The sequence below is a fragment of the Myripristis murdjan genome, chromosome 16, assembly GCF_902150065.1.
Source record: "Myripristis murdjan chromosome 16, fMyrMur1.1, whole genome shotgun sequence".
Taxonomy (NCBI): Eukaryota; Metazoa; Chordata; class Actinopteri; order Holocentriformes; family Holocentridae; genus Myripristis; species Myripristis murdjan.
Window position 1 is genome coordinate 3208117 of NC_043995.1, and position 24346 is coordinate 3232462.

The following is a 24346-nucleotide window of genomic DNA, read 5'->3' on the forward strand; positions in this document are numbered from 1 at the left end:
CAGGCGGTCACAAGTGATTAGATTGTGTAGCGCTTAAAAACTGACAAGGATACGCAACTGTAGGCTAAGTCGAGTCTCTGTAAGTAAACAGCCACAAAACTTTATTGTAATAAATACCTGTTTTGCTTCTCTCTGTAGTGGTTTAACCTAATACCCAGTTGATGAAAGCCTTTTGTTTAGTTAAATCCCGTTCTCTGCTGGGAAATATCCTCTGGCACACAGGAAGTGATGCATTTTACATTTTCACCTACAGAAACGTAAAGGGACAGTTCACTCATTTTGAAAAATGAGGTATCATTTCACTTCCCCCTCCAGCTGTTCTGTAGGAGTGTTGCTATCTTCCTCTCATTGTTACTGAGTGCTGGATACTGGCTGGATGCTCCAAATGCTAACTGTTAGCCTCCTGCCATTGAGCTGGACTTCCCCCCAGCTAACACTCTTCAAAATAACCACCTTGATCCACTCAAAGAAGGTTTAACATCACTTTACAAGTGGCACTATCTGACACTAAAATGCTCATATGACTACTGAGTGCACACGGATGATAGTTTGCTCAAATTACTGTTTATAACTGGAATTTTCCTGTTATCAATATCTAGAAAGATCTGGTAACGTCTGGTGACTAGAACAGAGAGCTTAGACTGCACAAGAAGATGGTTATACTTCTGATGCTTCCTCTTTTTTTTTTTTTAAAGGTCATCCCTTTTTTTTGCCCCAATTCCTCACTGTAAAACATTTATTTAACAGTTTGAGTGGATTGAGACGGACTTCCCCCCGGCTAACATTCATATAAACACTGAACAAGGTGGGGTTCATAAATCATAGCCAAGCTCCCCAGTGGGAGTTCACTTTAGGAGGGGCATTCGTGAACACTTTTCCTAATGGGATCTTGGGACTGCTCCCTGTTCCCAGGATGTCTGGAATGCAGCAGAAGCTCTCTGTGCGGGTCCTCTGCTGCAGCGGTGGCAGGCAGGTGTCTGACAGCTATGTGAAACGTGTGTGACAGAGGGGAGTGGAGGAAAAGAAGGAGCTCGCCACAGCGTAGCTAGCCTCATGTAGCTGCTTCACTGAAGACAACTAACAATAGCGAGCTTGGGGAAATCCTCTAGGTGCATTTTAGTTTTGGAAATTGACGCTTGCAAAGTGATGTTAAACCTTCTCTGAGTAGATTAAGACAGTTATTTTTAAGAGTGTTAGCTGGGGGGAAGTCCAGGTCAGTGGCAGGAGGCTAACAGTTAGCATTTGGAGCATCCAGCCAGTATCCAGCACTCAGTAACAATGAGAGCAAGAGAGCACCACTACTGTCCTATATAACAGCTGGAGGGGGAAGTGGAATATCACTTTTTTTCAAGATGGGTGAACTGTCCCTTTAACCTTCACCCACAGAAACTCTAAGGAAAAACAAGATTTAGGGAAGTACAGTGGAAAAAAAAAAAAACCCTCAGGAAACTCATCACTTGAAGATACATCTGTAATGAGGACATAAATCCAAGCCAACCTCAAGTCCTCTGTGGAAGCCTTACTTTTGTTCATGGCTCGCTCATTTTGTCTGTCCTTTCTCCCTGCCAGCAGGAAAGAGGAAGCATTTCAAAAAGCTGTGGCCATGGGAATACCAGACTACCAATGGTGTGAGGAAGTTGTTGCCATGGCAAGCATCTCCTTTTTCAAAGAATAGTGCTGTCCATTATTGGTGAGGAGGAAGGGTTGCCATGGGCACCAGGTAGTGCGGTAAAGAATAGGGTTAGACAGATGTATGGTTTTGTCAAAATAGTTGCCTTTTAGATGCTGTCCTGTCCGTCACCCTCCTCCAGAGTGACAGCTGCTCCAGGTCAGCATGTGTGATGAGAATCTGCATAAGTAAGCACTGATGTTTTACTATCTTTATTTTACACATCTGAGCCTTAAACCTTTAATGTTACCACCAAGGAATGAGCAACAACAAAAAGAGCTCTGTACTTTTTTTTATTATTATTACTTTTTTTTTTTTTTTAATGCCCTGGGTCATTAGTATTAAAATGTTTTTTTCTTTCTTTTTTTCTTTTTTTTTTTTGTGACTGATCATATATTTTTGTACTGGCAAACTCTAACTACCAGACGTGTGACATTTTGAATACATTTCATTCCAGAATTCCCTGGAGAGATCTGTTGTTTTGGGATAATTCCTTGACAATTATCTTGCAATTTAATTTTAAATATATAATTATAGATATAATATAAATTTCTTGTCATTTTATTGCAAATGTTCTGATATTTTTGTATTTTTTCGGCAAACAATTTTGTAACTATTTATTTAATTATTTATTGATGGACTTATGTCAATTATTTATTTATTATTTTCTGGTGGTTTTCTTATAATTTTTGACTAATTCTTTTTTTTTAAATGAGAACATTTTAGGGTTATATTTAGCTTTACCAATCACTTCCTGTCCATATAAATTAAAAAAAAGAACACAAATGACTAATATCAATGAATAATGATGGGATGACATAGAAATGTATAGCTGTCCCAGTTCTCAGTGCTTCAGTTACGCTGCAGGGATTTTTCAAGAGGTAACTGAATGTGTAAGTGATTGCTTAAAACATGTAAGTGATTTGTTAAAAAAAAAACACAAAACACTAAAGGGCTGAGGAGGGTCCCATAGTGTCCCATGACAGTCTGAGGGTCACAACTCTCCAGCACTTGAATATCGGTGCAAAAAAATAACTATCAAGTACCTCTCGTTAAAATTACTGATATCAGACTTCAAAAGCCCATATTGGTTTGCCAGTAATGGTTAAGAATAAGGTGTAATATGCTGTTAGAAGAGCTGCAGCAGATGTTGTGGTTGGTGGAAGCTGGTTAGGGGCCATTTAGCACCAGTAGACCTGCTGCTCTAAACTGGTGACCCAACACAGCACATGCTGAGGCCGCATATGTCTGCCCGGGCAAACACACGGCTCTTTATACATACACCAGAGGGCTGCACATGTGCTTGTACCTTTTCCTCTCTCGTTCAGCGCCTCTCTTTTTCACACGTCGTTCATGTCTCATTCTCACACATTTTCACACCAGCTTGTTGGCAACATCACCGGTGAACTCTGCTTGTCAAAAAACAGGTTTATTGGATAAAATCTCTAAGCACAACATATGATATTTATGGTAAAATACATACTTTGATATTGAAGACATTTGCAGAAATATTTATAAAGGCTCTGTTTTCAATAAACATTAACATCTGGTTAAAAAAGCAAAATAGGCGAGGCATTCAAAACAATACTGATAGATAATATGAAATATGAATGACTATTTACATTCCCGATACAAAAGGAAAGAGGAGTCGATTCACTCAGCAAGTCTGGTCGCGTTGCCTTTGATACATTCATGACATATAATCCCTGTCCCTTTTAAGAATAAAACCACAAATTTTCAGCATGTTTGTGTGGGCGGGAAAAAAGAAGAAAAAAAGCTATTCAAAAGGAATCCAGCTATGCTTTTTGGCACTGCTGACCAAACATTTGTCATGTAAATACGCTGCGTTGCTCCTCCAGCCCTGAAAGTGTACTGAACACGGAGAAATACAGCGCAGGTCTGAAAAGAAAACCATCACAAGAGGATTGCTATTCACAACTACAAGGCCACAGACACACAAGCACAGCAATAGATGACAGCAGACTAATCAGTTCAAATATAAAGCAAAAGCAGTGAAAGGCCAGAGGATCTCACACAAAGTAAACAATGTGCAGCATGCATTTTATGTCGGGGAAAGGGAAAGGCAGCTATGTAGACGAATGTAAATGTAAAACAGCACGGCCCTATTTCAAATACCTACATCAAAGCATTTAGTCTACCGCTTCTTTTCAGACACACACAAGTACCAGCATTCCTGGTTTAGGTAAAAGGGGATGAGGACAAGACACCTTGCATTCATACATACATGCATATGCACTCACAGACAGCCACACTCACACACATCCTCTTTTAGCACAGCAAAGAAGACTGCTATGGTTTGGCAGAGCTTGTGCCTTGGGTCTGTTGTTGAATCCTTGTATTTGGTTGGCCATGACAACCTGTTTTGGCAGTTCAGCATAGAATTAGATCAATGTATAGGAATGGTACTGGCCTTATATTAATATCTGAAAGGCATATTTCACCAATTTTGAAAAATTTGACATTATATCACTTCCCCCCTAGCTGTTGTGTAGGACAGTAGTGGTGCTATCTTGCTCTCATTGTTACTGAGTGCTGGATACTGGCTGGATGCTCCAAATGCTAACTGGTAGCCTCCTGCCACTGAGCCGGACTTCCCCCCAGATAACTAACTTAATTTTTTAAACAGTAAATTTATCAAAACTATCATCTGTGTGCACGTGGTAGTCATTATGTGCATTTTAGTTTTAAAATGCCTCACTTGTGAAGTGGTTAAGGGGGTTATTTTAGCATTTGGAGCATCCCGCCAGTATCTAGCACTCAGTCACAATGGGAGGAAGAGAGCACCACTACTGTGCTACAGAACAGCTAGAGGGGAGTGAGATAATATCAAATCTTTAAAAATGGATTAACTATCCCTTTAATACATTAAGATAGAGGACAAGAGGGCCTGTGCAACCTCAACATGAGAGTTGGACACAGGAAGGAGTGAAATGACACAAAATTCCATCTCAAATTTAGGTAATGACTAAATATCATTCATAGTTGGACTAATGTATTGATATGCGGATAGATGCAGCCAATATTGATCGTTTATTAAAAATGGGATCTGGTCCAATCAGTGCTGTCTACCTCTTCTATGATGGATATGATGCAGTTTTGACTGATTTCATAATTACTGTAGAACTGATCAATACTACACTGGCTGTTTGTTGGCAGCTTAGAACCTGAATTAATTTTAATGCAGTATTTTGATCCCACAAGTATCCATGAATATGTGTTTTGTTTTTTAATTCAGGGTTTCAGCAAAGTGATACGGTCCCTTAGTATCAACGCTACAGAGGCTTTTCTACCCTGACCTGTATTTTTTTTTTTTTTTTTTTTTTTTGGAATGAAAACAACCAAATAAAAAAGTGGGCATCTGCACAAATAACTGGCTATTACAGCAGCTTTCAAATGAATAAATATTGGTATCGGCACTGCACTGGTATAGGTCAAACCCCACCACGGAGTGGTTGGAGGCTGAGCCTGCAACACAACCTGGTTGTCTCCTTTTCCATCTGCTGTGCCTCTCCAGCAAGTCTTTAAGAATTCATATTTCCCTCTTCTATCCATATGTTTCGTCCAGCAAAAGCAGCGCCTTATCAAAAAGGGGAAGAGGGTCTGTGTACTGACGAGTAATTCCCCACGGTGGCAGATGCAAACCCCACGATACATGACTTGTGCTGAGCAGGAGCAAGAATTGACATGATGGTCACGCCATGGTGTACCCGTAGCTCCCACAATGCAGCGCTACCAGCAGGCGGTCTCTGAGGACTTCCTGGCTGGGGTACTCGGGGAGTTTCAGCATGTTGATGCTGTGGAAGGAAGAAGAGGGAAGAAAAGCGGGGACACTGTCAACTTGGTGGAGTGCCACAGTCCACGGTGGATTGATGCCATGTGATGACGGCTCATATCCAGCTGATGAAGGAGTGCTAGTTTCCATGGTGGTCTCATTGCTACCCAAAAGAAAGGACCTGCTGTGATAAGAATTACCTGTCGCTCATTCCGCCACGCAGAGACCTCTCCCTGTTTTCAAACTCGGCCCACAACTGGTCCTTCACAGCACAGGAACGCTACACAGAGGAATCATACTGCCCTCTAGTGCTATTTAAAATATCCCTCAATTCACACTGTAGTTTCACTTGTGAATTAGTGATACTAGGTCTGTGTGGTATGTGTGTATTCATCTCCAAATTTTTAGAGAGAAATAAAGACAATGATCTTGAGTATTCAAATGCTTTTGCTTGTTTTTCCTCTAAAGAATCCTTGTATTTTGGTTAACATTGCTCATCAAGCATTCATGCCATTACAGCAGGATACATGGAACTGAACTGAGAGAAATAGAGAGAAAAGATTGTATGTGCTCCTCACCAGGTACTGGAGGTAGGCAGTAAGTTGGAGGTGTATGGCACTGCAGCAATGGTGAACTTTTGTAACCCGCTGCCACCCATCAGAAAGGCGAAGCCGCCGTGAGGGACCCTGGAACTGATAAAGAAGGATTATAAGGGGAGAAAAAAGCATTGTGGTGTTTTACCAAGATTAATGCTACAGTCAGGGGTCTACGGAAGCTACTAATCCATTCTGGGATGATGGAAGCTGCAGTGGAAGTGGAGCAGACAAACCTTCCAGTGACAAACTGAAGCAGCAGAACCCGTTCCTCCTGGGTAAGGCTCTCCACCACTTCCCAGAACCACTATAACACGAGACAGGACACGCTCAGGTGAATAAACTCTCAAAAGAACTAATGCCAGAAGGATTAGGGTTAGTGGTGTTAGTGGCATCCAAACAGAAGAAGCTTCACAAGAAAACAGATACCCATTGTTACAGTAAAAGAAGACCTGGGATGGAATATGGTCGGGAATCTTTAAATAAATTCAAGTGCACGTCTTGCAATCTTTATCATCTTGACAGACCAGTTTACAGTATTTTAGGTTAGTTACTTTGAACTTTTGAAATATTTCTCCCACAGCTATGTTGTCAAATATGTACAAATCAATTGCCTTCAGGTTTGAATGAAACCAGTTGGATCAAGACCTTCTTGATAGAGTGATCAGGTTTCAAAAACAACCCTGGAAAGTGTTGTTTGGAGAACATGATTGAGAACATGATCCAACTGTCATTGCCCGCTGCTAAAGGGGAACTGAGCATTACAGATTAATCATGCAGTCAATATGTGGTGAAGGACAACTTTTACTCAGAGTAAAATCCTTTCCTGCACCCAATTTCTGACAAGTGAAGGAAATGAAGCTCCCACTTGGCTTTGGTTAGTAAATTGCGGCTTGCTTGAAACTCTGCAGTGTGAAATGCAAGCAATCTAATACATAATCCAACAAAGCAACAACTCCTCCTGATTGGTTTTTGAAAATGCCAATGACAACCTAAAAAGGCAGTATTCAAAATCTGTTCAGTAGTCGGCAGAAGGTCACCCCACCTGGATAACTGGCTCCTGAATGTCATAGCCACTGGTGTACTCGGTGTTCCTGTTCCAGTCCTGTACATCAATTTCTGGCATCCCTGACAACAGTAGCTCCTACACGCACACACAACAAATGCCAGAGAAACATGCAGTTTCCATAAATGGACAAGAAATACTGTGAAAAATCGTAGGCGTTTGATACTAAAAAGATGAAAACACTGTGTAAAGGTGCAAAGGCAAAATTAGGTGCAACCCATATTCTACACATTTAATACATTATACTGGGCTGATACCAACCTTAAACTATGTATTGCATAACACCAAGTCATTGTTGTCCATATCAGATATGATGCAGTTCAACTGATTAAACATTCATTTTTCAACTAATCAGTATTATGCTGGCTGTCTTTGGGCAGCACTTAACCTGAATCAAAGATAATGACACATTTGCTAAGAATCAAAGTATGCATGGGCATTTATCATCATCATCATCATCATCATCATTGTCGTAGTTGTTATTGTTGCTGTTGTTGTTGTAATTATTCGTAGTAGTACTATTAGTAGTGCTGCACATTTAATCCTTTGCTTCATTGACAATTTGTAGTGTACCATGCTGTTTCAAGGGTTTTCTACTCTGGCAAGCATAAAAATTTTGGAATGCTTTAGGCACAAAAGCGATTACATTTACAAAGATTGATCATTGCCATAAAAATATGGGCTATGGGCCCATTTTTTTCCAAGATCCATTTTTCCAAAATCAAATGAACCAGGCTGGAATGCAAGCTCATTGTGCTATAAAAACATCAAACACACTATTTGCATCTCCACTCTGAGAGGTGTCAGTTGCCATGCAATGACAGCATGACCGAAGCATGTTCAACAAACCCAGGGTGGGATAATCGTCGTGGTACACTATTGATCCAAACACGAGTAAGGACATGGAATCTGCCGACACACACAGAAAAAAATCCATCTGATGGAGCCAGAGAAAAGGGAGGGGCTTCAAGGTGACCCCAACATCCTGGTTCCACCCCAAGCCCAAGCAAGGCTAATCAATCCCTGCATCAGACCCAACCAGGCGGGCGGGCAAAAGAGAACAAGGAGAATAAAAATTGTAAAAGACGAGCAAGAAGAGGAGGAGGAGGAAAAACGAGGTAGAGGTCAGAGGAGGACGACAAAAAGAAAGAGGACTAACCAATTCATATTCGTCAAAAAGCTGGATGAGCGAGGGGGGAATGAATGTGTGGAATCCCTGCAAGAAGGCGTTTATCTGAGGCTGGATGGCTCGTGTCATTCTCAGCTCCGTTACCAACTGGACATACTCCGCCTAAGAGATAAGACCAGGAGAAAGAGAGATCAAAGTATTGAAGAAATATTGATAGACGGGGTGGAGGTGGGGTGGGGTGGGGGGTGGGAGGGGGCAAGAGAAAGATAGAAAGCTCAGGCAATGGTACCTATTCTATTCAGTGGTCTGGTATTTAGCCAGCCTGTTAGACTGCCTGACTTTCTCTACCTTATTAGACATTGCCATCTGCAGGGAAGTTGTGGTACTACGTTCTCTAATTAAGGCTCTCGGTGAGAAACCTGGAGGAGAGAGATCAATCGCTCATTGGGGACCAACTATGGATGAATATGCAGGATAGGAACTTGAGCCAGCCATCACTACCACATTCAGCTATATTGTTGCAGCATGACAAGACAAAAATACTGAGATATTTTGGTTTAGAGCTACAACAGTGATATACCAAAATAGTGAAGCAGAGTATTACTCATTCGTCCTTGTATTATGTTGACAGCTGGCAACATACTGCATTACATTCTGCCTCTGAATGTGTTTCTGTTCACTGACCTTGTTGTCCTGGGTTACCAGGATGCTGGTGCCCCCAGGCTTGAGTGGCACCTCCTCCATTGCCCCAAACACATCTGTCTCCACGGAGAAGGTGAGCTCCAGGCCCAGGTCACTGATGTCATTGTCCAGGATCCACTGGAGGTTCTTGGCATACTCTGGATCGATGGACGACACATCCTGGTAATTTACTGGGATTCCTGGAAAATATACATTTAAGCACACATACATATAAACACAAACACAAAAAGAGCCCAAACACAAATGCAAAAAAAAAAAAAATATGGAATGTAAATACAGTGTAAAAAAATTACAATAATGGTCCTATGTCAAACCTGCCAGAGGTCAAATACACAATTTTGGCATCATAAATAACACTGTCAAGACCTGACCTTTAATTGTTCCACATATCAAGACCTGTCCTTTACCCTAAGTGCCTTAATACCAGATCATGATGCCTGTGCAACTGAATTCTTGATTACCATTTATGTCTATTTGAATGAAGCTGTAGTCATATTTTCTCTGTCCTGTTTTAAAACTGGTCATGGCTCTGGGTACAATAGAATACAGCTCGTCTACATGCATTTCTGTACACAGAGTCCATAAGTAAAGTCATTTAAAATAATGTAGCTAATAACACAAAACGCTGATTTTCATGTTCACCATGTTTGAGGATAGTATAAGCCAATGCTAATACCAATATTCTTTGGGTTTAAGTTTGATATTCTTACAGGATTTAGACCACTATGGGACTGTCCAGTGAAACCCAGTGTAACAGTAAAAATATCCCTACTAGCACTGCTATAAATAATAAACATATGCATCCACACTTGTGCAGAATCTGATCAAAATGTCTTACTAGAATCAATCCACATCCAGGACTTCCCACAGATGCCCATGGTGGTATTGATCGATTCAACAGTATCAGCCTCCTATCTTAAACCAACACATCAGGCCCACCCTCACGCTATATTTGTTTGTCTTTTACCTAGTATGTGTTTGTAGAAGGAGCGGGTGAAGTAGATATTAACAAGCTGTCGGTGGTAGAGTGCCAGACCCAGGATCTGGCCCGCGAACCGGAAATAGTTCAGATGATCTGGGTTCACTGATGAGTTACTGTTTGGCTGAAATGTAGTGCCTAAAGATGACACACAAACAAACACAAAACAGTCAGTACCTAGCACATATTCTGCCACTTTCTATCAGGTCAAACCAAAGCATGTTCATGTTCACATTTGGTTCATTTCAAAAGGTGAGGATAATGCCATTTAATGTGAGTGGCAAACCAACCACATGTAACAAACCCAAATTGCAAGGTTCTATGGGTATAACAAGACACTGAACATTTGATAGTCAGCAGTTCTTTCTTGAGAAGCCTGGCATCACAAAATCAAGTCTACATTGATGCACATATTTAACTGTGAACAATGCCAAAAAACAACAGGACCTGGAACCCTTTTGCTTCTGTGTAATTACAATTATGTGGTAAGGTACTATCGGGTTGTTTCTTCCTGGCACAAGATTACTATCTGGAACTTTCCTGCGGACGCTACCTGCCAGACCTACTTTCTAATTCAAATTAGAAAATAACAAGAACAAAGCTGTCTAATTTCTTCAAAAATTGCATACTAGGACTTGCTGTTTTTTTTTTTTTTTATATTGGCATAATCCGTTAAATGATTAATGAGCATATTTCACCACCCTGTGGACCAATAGTGCAGAGGTAACTATACAAACCAACACTACCAAAGTTCAATTTTGCTTTAAGTTACAGGGACTGGAATCACATTTGTTTTGATTCACCCCACCACCAAACTCTCTAACCTAACGAGATGACAGAGTACCAAAATTCTGTCCAATAAACAAGCAAATTTTGAGTCATTTGATTGTTATTGATAAGGCCTGTCTTATAGACCTAAACAAACAAATACACACATGCAACAAATTAAACTTATCCATGAGACCACAGAAAATGTCTTTGTGTAAACGCACTCCAATTCCATTAAGCAAAGTTGTTTAAAATACACTATAGCACAAATTGGACACATCAGTGTTTATCAGTGTAGTAAAGATAAATATGTATACCATCAGCGGACTGAGTGAAGAGAGCATAGTCTGGGTTGATGATCTCATTGGACAGGATGTCAAACCACTCCCGAACAACACCCTGGCCCTGCAACACCAAGTCAAAGTTAAATAAGAGCTGTAAACCTCTGGAGACCATGTGAGGACATGGCCCGTACTTAAACTTCCAAGTAGCAATAAAACACCTGAAGCACATATCACCACAACACAATTCTCTACCCTGGAAGAAGAGAATGAGGCATGGAATTGGATTATTGCTGATCTTTCAGCTGTTATCTGAGTGGCCAGTCAAAAAGAACGTGAAACCCACCATCCCCTCCTCGCCATGGAACCGGACAGCAATTCCCTGTTTGAGTTTTTCATTGGTGGATTTGGAAACCATCTCACAGCTACTCCTAAATATGGAGTCTGTTGATGAAATGCAAAAACTATATTGGACATTTCACAGTCAGAGAAAGGCACAGCTTTAATATCTTTTAGAGGTAAAGAAGGAGTAGAAGATGGTGAGAACAGACATGGAGGTTTTGAAGTCAGGGTCAGTTCTAGATGTATTCCTCTCTTTCTAGAACAGACAGAATGTCAAAAGACTGGCAATATAATACCACCTTGCTTATTGGCAAACATCCACACTTCGTACTATATTATGTTTTATGAATCCCTGCAGTGATTTTGGAGTAAGAGCACTATGAGAACAAGCTAACCAATTCTTAAAGACTGATTTTTACTGGAATAAGTGCTGCTTAGTGTATTGGATGCCTGCCCAAATGAAAAGTACAACAATCACTTTAAAAAGTCTTAAGAGGTCATGTTCTGCAGATATAGATTGATTTATTGGACCACTATTCACCTTTGATTAGAAATTGGCTATGAGCCAGTGAATGTTGTCCACTTCCAGTTTGATAGCTATGCTTCCAATTTGATAGGAGATTCCTGCTTTCTCTATTCAACAGCTTCACAGGTCTCAGCCTGTAAACTCTCCACTGGCTTTTAGTAGAGAGTTTTAGTGGCCCATAATGGTTGAAATGCTGTTTTGCAGGTTTTTCCACAAGAATACAATGCTGGTTAAATGCAGAATTTTTGTCATGAAAGCTGTTCATATAAAATATCAGCTTTCAGCAGCATTATTTCAACTATCAGCCTTCAGAAACTCCTATTGTTCTGTGTACATTAATTTTGCCAGTAACCAAGGCAATATTGAAATGATTGGACTGAATGGCGTGACATTCTCTCCATACTTAAGAAATGGGAGCCTATACTCTGGTGAGGACAGAGCTGGTACCTCTGTGGATGAGCAGGATGTCGTTCTCATTGACCGGACGATGAACCATGTCTGAGTCGGGCTGCCCAGCCAGAAGATGCTCATAGAACCACTCACAGCGGTCCTTGAAGGGCTGAGGAGGAAAACAAGACTTCCTCAATCCACACAGCACAGCACTTTCCAAAACTAATTACTGCTTCGCTTCGCTTTCAACTCTCAGGCTGTGGATTTTTAAGTCTCAACTGTCGGCTCCAAAAGCCTTCAGTGTTGAAATACTTGTCTGTAATACAGAGATGAGGCTGGCGTCTATTTGCATAATATATGCCTTTGTTCTCTAAGCGATGTAGGTAGAGTGAAGGATGAGCGGAGAGAGAGAGCGTGGAAGAGAAAAAGGCTTTTTCCCTCAGGGCCTCCAGGGCATGCTGAGAGAGGAATCAGGAGATGAAATCAAATTCACCAGGTTAAAGTCTGTAATTAAAACAAGGGCCTACTCCCAGGCGGGCCATAATCCACGGGTAACGAGGCTCGAACACTACAGCTCAAATATGAATACTGAAGAGTGAGTGAACACCACACAACTTGGAGCAGCACTTAAAATTTATGAAGCCATATAAACGGAACTTAAGACAAGTGTTATCGCCGCGGTTGTAACACTGTTAAATGATCCTGCGGTGGAGACACGGGCGTTTCAAAGTCACTTTCCGTAAAGTCCCCAAAGACAGAAATATAAAGTGAGAAAGGGAGCAACTTGTCAAGTTGGCAGGCAGTGGCAGGAAGAATGCTGTTTAACCTTTATTTATCCAAGGAAACCCAACCAGGCACAAATGCTCTTTGTTTTTATGCTCAACATGGTACTTAAAGAACCATACCAGTGATTTTGAACATTTGGCCCTTTTACTACAATTGACCCACATTTTACGCTGCAACGAACCATTTTCCAAATCAAACAGGGGTACTAAAGATTTCACAACACATTGTCAGAATGACATTTAATTTTTCAAATCTGAATTTTTGGTTGAAATACAAAGTCGCCACCATTCATAAACTGCAGAACTGATAAATGTCGATGTAAAGCAGCCAATTTCACTGCACCCAATTTCAAGTCATCAAAATACAACAGTGCTGCTGCTTATAGGAAAGCTAATGTGGATGACTTTATTACAGCGATGGAATACTGCTGTGAAGAAAGATGGGGAGGCTGTGAAAGTTCATTTTCATATTGTAGTGGACTGAATTGAAAACAATAGCTGTCTAAAAGGTAGGAAAAATCATATTGAGTGTTAAAATACAACTGCTTGCTATGGGAAAAGATTAGTAGAAACGTGAAGTATATACATTTTGTAGATATTATGCTAAATATGCAAACTCACTGGCATGGCCCTTTAATTTGAATTTAAATACTGGGAGCAGGTATGTAAAGCATGGTTTCTGAATAGGAGAAGGTAATCTGTGTGTGTGTGTGTGTGAGAGAGAGAGAGAGAGAGAGCGAGTACATGCATGGATGGTTGCTGAATATGCAAAATCACTGATATGGTCCTTTAACATTCATACAGCTACACACACTCACACTGGGTGCTACTCATACTACTCATTTCAGAACAGAAATAATTCATAGAAAATGATAACAGATGAGTGATCCAGTATCCAGTCTACACACATACATTAAATAACTAGACAATAAGGCATCTCACCTGGCCTTTGATGATATGCATGAAGCGTGACATCAACTCTGGGCACTCCAGAAGGAAGTGGAAGTGGTTAAAGATGATCTTTGGATTCCTGACAGAGGGCCATATATCGATGGGTAAGGGAGAGAGACCAAGGACAGGGACACAAGTGTAAGTGAAATAAGAGAAGGGAAGTGACAGGGAAGAAAAGAGAAAATGAGAGAGTGAACAAATTGAGAGAAAAAGAGTTGCTCGATCAATACCAAGTTTCTAGGTTGGTATCTGGCAGAGGGCCATGTTGACTCACCTGGTTACAAAACATTTCAGCACCTCGTCATGCTTGCAGACAAACTCAATGAAGCGAGGGGACGTCATTCTGGATGAGAAAAGAGGGGGGAGTTGGAGACCAAGGAGAACGCAGTGTGAAAGGAAGGGGAGATGGAGAGGAACAACAGCTCCGTTACAGCAGCTGTTTCCCAATGAGATGGTGGTTGCTGATTTATCTCCCAACTGACACACTTTCTACACTAAACTTTACGCCAGCTTATAATGGAAGACAATCACTTAACTGGAATGCTGATGAAAACCAGGGCTAGGAAGGGAAAAGAACAGGAAATAAAAAAAAAACACGACATCTAATTTCTGCTGGCATGCCAATAACATGGCTTCTATTCTCTCTTAATTCAGGCTCTCTTTAATGATCTAATTGCAAGCAATTATGGACCAGGGAAAAGAGGGAAAGGGAAGGTGGGGGGTTATACAAAGAGATGAATGCCTGAACAAACAGGAGGTAGATGAGTCAGGGTGGTCACAGTGGGAGCTGATGGAGGAAAAGTTGCCTAAGTACTTAGAAACTAGATGATAAGAGAGCAACAGGGGAACTATGGAAACCAGGGTTAGACCGATATATCAGTTTGCCGATATTGGTCTTTTATAAAAAACTAATAACTAAATCAGATATGAGCCTGTCAGTGTTGTCCACTACTGATATCATTGCTATGATGCAGTTGCATTGATTCCAAGCATGCAAAAAAATATTATATAATATTATAAAATATTATTGCTTTGTTCATTTTTATTATGATCAGTAATAGTTGTAGTTGAATTACTGTATTATCCAGCGAGGGCTCTAGGGCCTGACTTGCAAAGTTTTTTCATGTGCAAAACGAGACAAAAGCATAGGCAAAATCAAAGAAAAACTGCACTGCTGAAAACAGCATGTGCAGCCAATTGCATTGGGGTGCTGTGATATAGGACTACAAAAATATGGGAGGAGGGAATGGAGATTCATTAAAATGATGCACTAAATATGAATTATCATGACTGGTGTCTGGTGTGGCAGAGGAAATTGTGCCTATTATTTGCCTGCCTTTGAAAAGCACATCTTAACTGCTTTGCGGCACCTTTAACACGTTGGGTCTGCCTTTCAATTCAACCTGGTGCATTCATTCAGCCAGCTCACATTAACTGTCAGGTTAGCATCGTGGTTCCATCATATCTCACTAGTGTGGGAACATACAGATTTGGCAACAATCTGGATACAGAAAGCAATGTTATTAATTAATTACATAAAAAACACAGTCAGCCTTTTAAACACAGGTATGGTGAGGTCCATGCTTAAATCATGTGTTTTCTCTCCTATCTCAAAGCTGGAGGTATCCAAAATTGGAATTGTGTTTCCTTCTTCCTCCCTTTGTACACACAGATACCGTGGCTATCCATGCGTAAAAGGTGAGTGTTGCCTGTTATCTGCAAACTGGAGGCACACAAAATTGGAAATGTGTTTTCTCGTATGAAAGTAATTCATCCACAGTGTGTGAGGATGTCAGAAGTGATGTGTTCCCACCAGTGTTGGCTGTGCTTTTGGGACAGTTCCCCTCTCCAGTGGGATCATTAGAGCTGAGGAATAGCCTTTGTTTTTTTTTGTTTTTTTGTTTGTTTGTTTGTTTGTTTGTTTGTTTTTTTTGGGGGGGGGGGGGGGGGGGGGGGGGGCAGCTGGTACTGCAAAGCGAAGTTGCTTCACAGAAATGCACCAGGCAACTCTTACAGCCACAAATTTTAGCGGCAATGCATTCAAATTAAGTCAAATGCAGTTGTCCTCATTTACCTAGTCTTGGTAAATTACCTGCTAAATTTGGAATTTGTGGCGATGCTAAATTGCAGCATGCTTGATAAATAAGGCCCTTAGGGCCCTATCTTGCGCCAGACTCCCTAAACCCGCTATTTGCGGATTTAGGATTTAGGAAGAGGCGTTCCCCCGTAAAAGTTGCTATCTTGTGCACCTCCCGCTATCCGCAAAACACCTCCGCTACCCGCTATATTATGCATAGGTGTGTTTTGGGCGTTACGCCAGTTAAACCAATCAGTGTGCCAGATGTCATCGCCTTTAAGGGCAGGCTGCGCTATCCTAAATCCTAAATCCTAAATCCTAAACCCGCGATGGAGAGAGGGAGGTAGATTTTCTCAGGGCTTCTACTGAGGCTAAAGCAAGTTGGCTTTATATACATATTATATATTATATTATAGGCGAGTTAATTCGGGAGGTGGAGCCACATGTGTCCAAGTGGACGTGTCACAAGGTTGTACTGATTGAGTAAAATCCCCGGGTCACACCACACACACACAAGAGGCAGAGGTGGAACTATGTGTAAACTAATTTATTGACAAGGTAGATTGGGCAAATAAAATATTCAAAATAAAAATATAGCACAGCTGCTGGCTTATGATAAAACAATAAAACGTGCTGGCGTAAGTGTCCAATTAAAACAGTCTTTCCTCTAAACAGTCTATATGAGTAATATACTCAGTCCATTCCGGCGGCATCCCGGTATCAGTCCGACCGTGTGTGTGGCGAGGCTCCGTCGGGGCGCGCATTGAAGCCGCCTGGGCGCGCTCTCCTAACAGCCCAAACTTTAGGGATATCGGATAGCGGGTGGTCAGGACCACCCGCTATCCGATATCCCTAAAGTGTGTGCGCAAGATAGCAACTTTAGGGATAGCGCATGAAACACGCCCACGACGCACCTCCAGACGCAAATGATGCAGTCGGCATAACGGATAGCGGGTAGCGGGTGGCGCAAGATACCGTTTAGGGATAGCGGAAGTTCCTAAATCCGCAATTTGCGGGTAGCGGGTCGTGGCAGCGGATAGCGGGTGGCACAAGATAGGGCCCTTAGTCTCCATTCAATTCCTGAATCCTTGTACTTTTAGGGTTTTGACCATCAAAATGGTAAAATATAAAGATACTGCATAGCAGCACAGCATAGTCCAAAAATTATGGTTATTTGCAGCCCCAATCTAAAAATTTTAGTGTCAGTATCTGCCTTCCAAAACCATACTGATCAAACACTGTGTGATACTGGGCTCTAAATAAACCTGAACTTGAACACTGGATTATAATATAAAATATATATTGTAAAATTCCTTCATTACTTTATGCTTTAATGCCCTGTATTGTTATTAATGCTGATTATTTTCTATTTCATTGATGTTAGAAGAAGGTTGAGGACAGACCCTTGTGGCATCTGACAGGAGCAGCACATGTAAAAGGCCTGGATCACGGCGCTGAGGCGATTGGCTGTCATGGAGATGACATCCTCCCCATCGGCATACACCTCTGATGTTTCTATGACAACCTGAGGGTCCAGCGAGGAGGGGAGCATGGGCGCAGAGACAGAGGGGTCGACCTCGCGCTGTTTAAGGAGGAGGGAGGCGATCTCGCTCCCTGAGGAGGAGGAGAACGAGGGATTCTTCTTGTTCCTGTCGAGCTCTGTGGAAATCAACACCAGCCACTCGTCCAGCGAGTGCCACAGCAACTCCAATGGCTGGAAGACAGTCAGAGGAAATGAAGGAAGAGAGAGAGGAGCAGGAAGTGAGAGACAGACAGAAAAAAGGCAAATGAAAAGATCCAGATTTATAGATGGAGTCATCGCTTCTGGAGAAAGATTGTTGACATATGAAATCGACAGTCATAGGACAGCATATGTCCTACTGAGCGTAGCTAATTAAAGTTGTGAAAGCCATTTTGAGCAAACTTTCAGACTTTTCAAGGGCCCACAGACACCCTGTCACCTGAATTAGCTCAGATGTATGCTTATAAGCTAAAGGGTTCTATATAGCATGAGAACATGGTCCTTGAGATGTATGCCAAAGCACAAGCCTGCATAGTGCTATGAAATATTCTTTTAGAGAGGTTCTGTATAGCCCCATGCTAAATGGCTCTACATAGGGCCTTGATGCTGCTGTAAAGAGCTCTTTACAGCAAAACTCAACTTTAGCTGAGTGCTAGATGTACAGTCAACTGCGCATTATATATATTAATACACGAGTCCACATGTTGGTGAAATATCCTCATTAGTTGCTCTGTGCTTCCCTAAGCTGATAATCCACAATACAGTATGTGTGTCTCTCCATTCACTTCCACAGCAAAACAAAAAGCTCCCAAAATAACACTTTTAGTGCATAAACAAACACAAACAAAGAGGATTATGTCAATACATTAAACACAACACATGTCCCAGTGCCCATTTTTTTCATGTAATTACAGTTATTTGGGAAAGTATTCTGAAGCCATTTCTTTTTGACACAGGGTTACAATGCACAAGGTTCCTGCAGACGCTACCTGCCGGATCTATTTTCCAGTTCAGACAGGACAGTATCAAGAAAAGAGCCATTTAATCTCCTCAAAAAATGGGTACTGGGACTTGCTTGTTTTTCATACTGGTATAATCCACTACGTGTGTGTTCATTTCTGCACTAAAAGTGTTATTTTTGAAGGCTGTTTTACTGCACTATGGAGGAGAATGTGGAGAGATACAGTATTGTGGATTGGCAGCATGGAGCAATAAATGAGGATATTTCACCACCATGTGGCGGTGACTATACCACCAGGTGACAATACAACCCAACATACATACAAGAATTTTTCAATGTTCCACATCAACAGTATTAAAAGACCTTTTTAAGAACCACACTGGCATCCCTATCCTGATTTGCCATTTAAGTATTATTACACTCGAGGGTGTGCTTGACCGTCATTATTGTCACAACAGTGATGCAGTCAGGAACAAAGCGCTTGCGCCGAGTTGCATTAGCGATTAAGACGACTAAGCAGCATAAGTAACAAAAGTAACCAGTAACATTAAGGCTGCACAGAGTTATAGAATTTCAAGGCTAACAAAGTTGACAGCGGCTTTTGATGCGGGTTTCAGTCAAACATTTCTTGTTGCCATGGAAACCACCAACTCTGGCAATAAGATACAGACAGAGTAATATTTTCAGTGATGAGGTATTTTTCATTAGAGGCGTGATGGCTAGGCAGATGGCTAGCCGTGCTGTCATGCTCATTTGAGAGCATTCTAAACATCTGACTGACCAATCAGATTGCTTGGTCAGATCTACATGTTGTATAATTGTAAAAATTTCAATCAATCAGAGGGTTTTTTGATGGTTGGTTCTATATACAAGAAAAATAATATAATATGCAGAACTGTGTGTGCGGTTAACTTATTTTTCACACATCCATATAAGAAGAGGGACCAACAAATTTGTACTTCCTGGAGTTGATATTCACCTTTAGTAAGTGAGGTTGGCCAGTGTAGCCTTTGATTGGAAAGAAACCCTGCAGATTCTTGGCCTACCATGGCAGAACAAGCCAAAGAACTCTTGAAGAGCCCTATTTTTTCCCCATCACCATACTGTTTCCTCACATACTGCAAGCTCTGTGATTGCAAATATAAAATTCAAACTTCAATTCATCTGTAAGCACTTTTCTTCCAGTCTTCAACAGTGATATTTTGGTATTGTTTGGCCATTATGAAACACTGAGATTTGTTTTGCCATCAAAGAAGTGGAGTCACTGCTGCTTTCCCCTTAAAGCTGCAGATTACCACTTCATCATTTGAGTGTACTTTAATCAACTGGATATGGGCGTTCTTTGTTCAGCTGGTTTTGTATCTTGCAGATGCTGTTCTGTTTGGTTAAGATGTTAGCTTGCTTTGCTGGTCTTCAGATGGTGTGTTCACTCTAAGTCTGCCTTGTCTTGGTTTGCATGAAAACAAATAGGTTTGTGAAAATCTCTCTATCTCTCTATATTCATTTAGTTAATATGTTGCAGTTTTAAGAGACAAAGAGAACTCAAACTGTGTATTAGGAAAATTAAATGTGTTAATATTTAAATAAACTATATAGTGTCTCAACACGTTGATAAAATATTCAGATATATTTCACTTTCATATAAGTGCTCCTCAAAATTGTAAAAACCATGATTTGAATGTTCTAAATAATGTATTCTTTTCTCACTATCAACTGAGGAAAGAAACTGATAATTGATAAACGATTAAAATAAGCAGTTCTTGACAGTGGACTCACTCAATCAATAAGAGCTAAGCACAGCAGTTTTTGGTTTCTTCCAAAAACATGGGGAACAAGGCAATTCACAAATTTTTAAAAAAGAAATTGTTAAAAAAGCAAATAAATTACCAGAAAATTACAACACAAAAAATGGCAGAAAATTAGCAAAAAAAGCTTTTTTAATTACAAAGAAATTTGCATTTAAATATATATATATATATATACATATATATATATATATATATATATATATATATATATATATATATATATATGTATATATATATATATATATATATATATATATGTGTATATATATATATATATATATATATATATATATATATATATATATATATGTATATATATATATATATATATATATATATATATATACACACATACACACACACATATACATACACACACACACACACACACACACACACACACACACACACACACACACACATATATATATATATATATATATATATATATATATACACATATGTATATGTAGATAGATAGATAGATAGATATTTGTCAACTCATTATACACACACACACACACACACACACATATATGTCAACTTATCATGTTATCACATTATTTAACCACACACTGCCTGTCTGATGGTTTCAGACATGCAATCATAATAATAACATTTCCAAAAGAAATCAAAGACTCAAAATAAGTTCAGTTTAAGATCAAACCTCAAGCATTCTAGAACTATTTATTTACGGTATTATTGTTTTCCCCCTTGCTTTTTTTTCTGCTAGAAATGAGCAATGCCAGGATTTTTGAGTCTATTCTGCTCCCACTATGCAGCACAATATTCATTCTTTTACTATTCATGTCAATCTCTTTAATTTTTATGCTGTTTATTCACAGCAGGACCTTGGATAACTTCACCTGATGTGCTAAGGAGACCTCAATATGCCACTTGCTATGTCTGTCTCTCCATGTTTGCCATTTCAGGAAACTAGATGAGTAGAACTGCATGTTAAATTGCCGCTTCTGTGCTTATTTGTGACACAATAAGGATGTCAGAAGTGTTCAAAACATCTACCAAGCCACTCTGATCCAGCTGGCTCATCTTAAGAGAATTTCTCTAACAATTTTGTCATTGCTCAGAGCTCGTAGTACATCAGATGTCTCAATAAAATTAATTCTGACTGCATTATTGGCAGAGGCAATAGGACTGGCAATAAGATTATTTTCCTGATAAAGTAATGAAAGGGATAATATTTTAATTTTCCATCCTTACATCACAGTTATTGTTATAATAAAAGTCTCATTACTTGCATTACTTATGAAGTTATTGCGGCAAATTTAACATGTCAAAAACTCGCATCCATCAACAATGGGCTGCTGCACTTGACACTGTTAATAATGTTACGAATAATCCATATGGGGTATTTAGCATAGGTAATATTGAATCAAGAAAATTTCATTGGAAAACACTTTCACTAAAGTAAAATGAAGTTAAAGTAAATGCCACAATATCTCAATACACTTCACAGTGATAGGAAATTGGACAATGTAGCATGGAGACCACCCCTCAACACACACACACACACACACACACACACACACACACACACACACACACACACACACACAGGATGATCAGGAAAGAGTCAGAGATAGGGATCACCAGGATGAACAGAGTTTTAGAGAGTAAAACAAAAGAGACGTTATTAGTAATCTGATTAGTTTGAGAGAGATTAATTAGCATAGTAATAATAATTAATAGATTTGGAGCATGCAGGATTACATTTCCCAGATCACAACATGTTGATATATTTGACCCTCAGAGCTTTGTAATTCAAATGTTAAATATCTATAAGACTCACATCTAGGGCACCAAAACCTCTCCAGGAACACTGGTCCGTCTGTGCCCTCTCCTCATGCAGCTCTCTTACACAGATCTGCATCCAATGAAGTGAATTTTTTATTTGCATTGTTTTAAAGGGATAGTTAACCTATTTTTAAAATTTGAAATTATTTCACTTCCCCCCCAGCTGTTCTGTAGGACAGTAGTGGTGCTATCTTCCTCTAATTGTTACTGAGTGCTGTATACTGGCTGGATGCTACAGATGCTAAGCTTTAGGATGATGGTGGTTATTTTAAAGAATGTTAGCTGGGGGGAAATCCACCTCAATGATATCATGCTAACAGTTAACATCTGGAACATCGAGCCAGTATCCAGCTAGAGGGGAAGTGAAATAATATCACTTTTTTGCAAAACAGGTGAACTATCCCTTTAAAGGAAAGACATATGTGAGTTCAGTACAATGCTAACAAGGTGCCATTGTTGCAAGTTTTCTTCCACGGAAAGCTATTGGTTGTTTGCTATCGGCTACTCCACAAACTGCCCGATGACATGCTAATTTGAATATGAATATATTTATGACAACCATCAGCCCCTCCCCCACCTTACCTCTGTGCAGAGGGAGGGGCTGAGCAGTGTCTGGGGCAGTGATTATCAGCAAGTGATTATAAGCAAGCAGCGCGAATAAGCATTAGCTTTATCAATTTATGGCAAAAAAAAAAAAAAAAAAAAAAAAAAAAAAAAAAAAAGTTAAGTTGTCGAAAAAGTTGCTAGATTCCGAGTCACTTTTAATAAATGACTAGGTTGGAAGAAAGTCTGAGAAGTAGCTAAATTTTGGCAAAAATTGCATATTTACATGTTTAAAAGTTATGTGTAGCACTTTAACATCAAGAAATCGTTATTATCTCGATATTAAGACAGTAAAACAGTAACTCTAAAACAACAAGACAACTGTTGAGGAAAACTGGTCTCTACACTGCATTTAGCACTGCGAGTCAGCATTTAGGATATGGCAGGAAATCTGCTGGATTGCTTTACACTCTAAAAATGGAAATGTTTCCCACAGGTTGACAAATTATTTGTGGCATGTGAGGAGGATTTACAGTATTTCAAATGTAAATGATACTAATTTATCAGGAAACTAGAACCCAGTTTGCAATGACTAAACAAAAAGCTACACACAGCAGCAGCGTAACTGTGATGAATGTTATCATATGGCCTGTCGTGGATTAATGGTGACAGGGCAATATACAAGTCTTTGTATTGCACTGATATTAACTGTTCATTTGAGTGTTGGACACACATCACTGAGAACTAAGTGTCATGTTACTGTTCACAAACAGTGTTACCATGTACAGTGTTTTGCAGTGTTTTGTTCCAAGCACACAGCACAGGTGAGTTCATTGATTACTGACAGAAAAATCACTTCCATATGGTTATCATCTTCAGGGAGGGTGGCATCTAAGTGGCAGGAAGCAAGGGGGTTTATGAGAAGTATGACCTGTCAGTCCAACCAGACTACATCAAATTGGGTCACGGGCATATGGAGCACCAAGTATGGCATTAAAGAGAAACTAAACTCAAACCCAAATCTATGTGAAACCTGACCTCTAGTGGTGACAAGCAGGGTGCCAGGGCTTTGGTGGCGGGTCATCGCCAATAGAGAACAACAAGTGGCGGCATCACCTGCTACCAAACACCAGGCACCATGCTTTTCATCTTTAGAGGTCAGGCTTCACACAGATTTGGGTTTGGGGTTTAGTAACTCCTCAACAAAACCAATAAATGGTCCTAAATTAAAGAGTTTTATAAGTATAATAAGATATACATTTGTCAGCAAAGAAATTCATTATTGCAATTTCATTGCATTTTGATTTCAGCACACATCATACTACACATACGTTAACAATATATTCATCATACTCTAGTGGTATTACAATGAAGGACAATTTCCTCCATAATCCCATGAACATTAGACATTCCAATAAGTCTGCACTACTAACCTTAAAGACCTGGCTGCGAGGAGTCTTGTTCCCGTTGTATCCCATGTCATTCCCGTTATTAGGCGATGAAGGCCCCAGGCGGAAAACATGGCAGAAGATACGAACAATTCTCAGCAGACTCTTCATCTGAGCTTCATAACTGCTGGAGAGGCTGTGAAGAGAAAAGGGGACAACTTATGTTAACATTTGTTAACATCACTGAGCCATCAGAAA

The 24346-nt window shown here is 40.1% G+C and overlaps 1 protein-coding gene across 2 annotated transcripts in view; it reads right to left on the reverse strand.

The window, feature by feature from the left end:
• Positions 1 to 3077: 3077 nt before the first annotated feature.
• Positions 3078 to 24346, reverse strand: part of hace1 (HECT domain and ankyrin repeat containing E3 ubiquitin protein ligase 1) — a 36581-nt gene continuing 15312 nt past the window's right edge. Inside the window, exons 11-25 of one of the 2 annotated variants that reach the window (XM_030072339.1) lie at positions 24134 to 24284; positions 22153 to 22227; positions 17455 to 17765; positions 14249 to 14317; positions 13966 to 14053; positions 12296 to 12407; positions 11327 to 11424; positions 11017 to 11104; positions 9920 to 10069; positions 8935 to 9131; positions 8281 to 8412; positions 7101 to 7199; positions 6292 to 6362; positions 6041 to 6154; positions 3078 to 5484 (exon numbers count right to left, since the gene is read on the reverse strand). In XM_030072339.1, the coding sequence (XP_029928199.1) occupies positions 5382 to 5484; positions 6041 to 6154; positions 6292 to 6362; positions 7101 to 7199; positions 8281 to 8412; positions 8935 to 9131; positions 9920 to 10069; positions 11017 to 11104; positions 11327 to 11424; positions 12296 to 12407; positions 13966 to 14053; positions 14249 to 14317; positions 17455 to 17765; positions 22153 to 22227; positions 24134 to 24284 (1858 nt within the window). In that variant the 3' untranslated portion in view covers positions 3078 to 5381. The remainder of the gene's footprint in view (positions 5485 to 6040; positions 6155 to 6291; positions 6363 to 7100; positions 7200 to 8280; positions 8413 to 8934; positions 9132 to 9919; positions 10070 to 11016; positions 11105 to 11326; positions 11425 to 12295; positions 12408 to 13965; positions 14054 to 14248; positions 14318 to 17454; positions 17766 to 22152; positions 22228 to 24133; positions 24285 to 24346) is intronic. The other variant, XM_030072340.1, reaches the window with a different exon arrangement.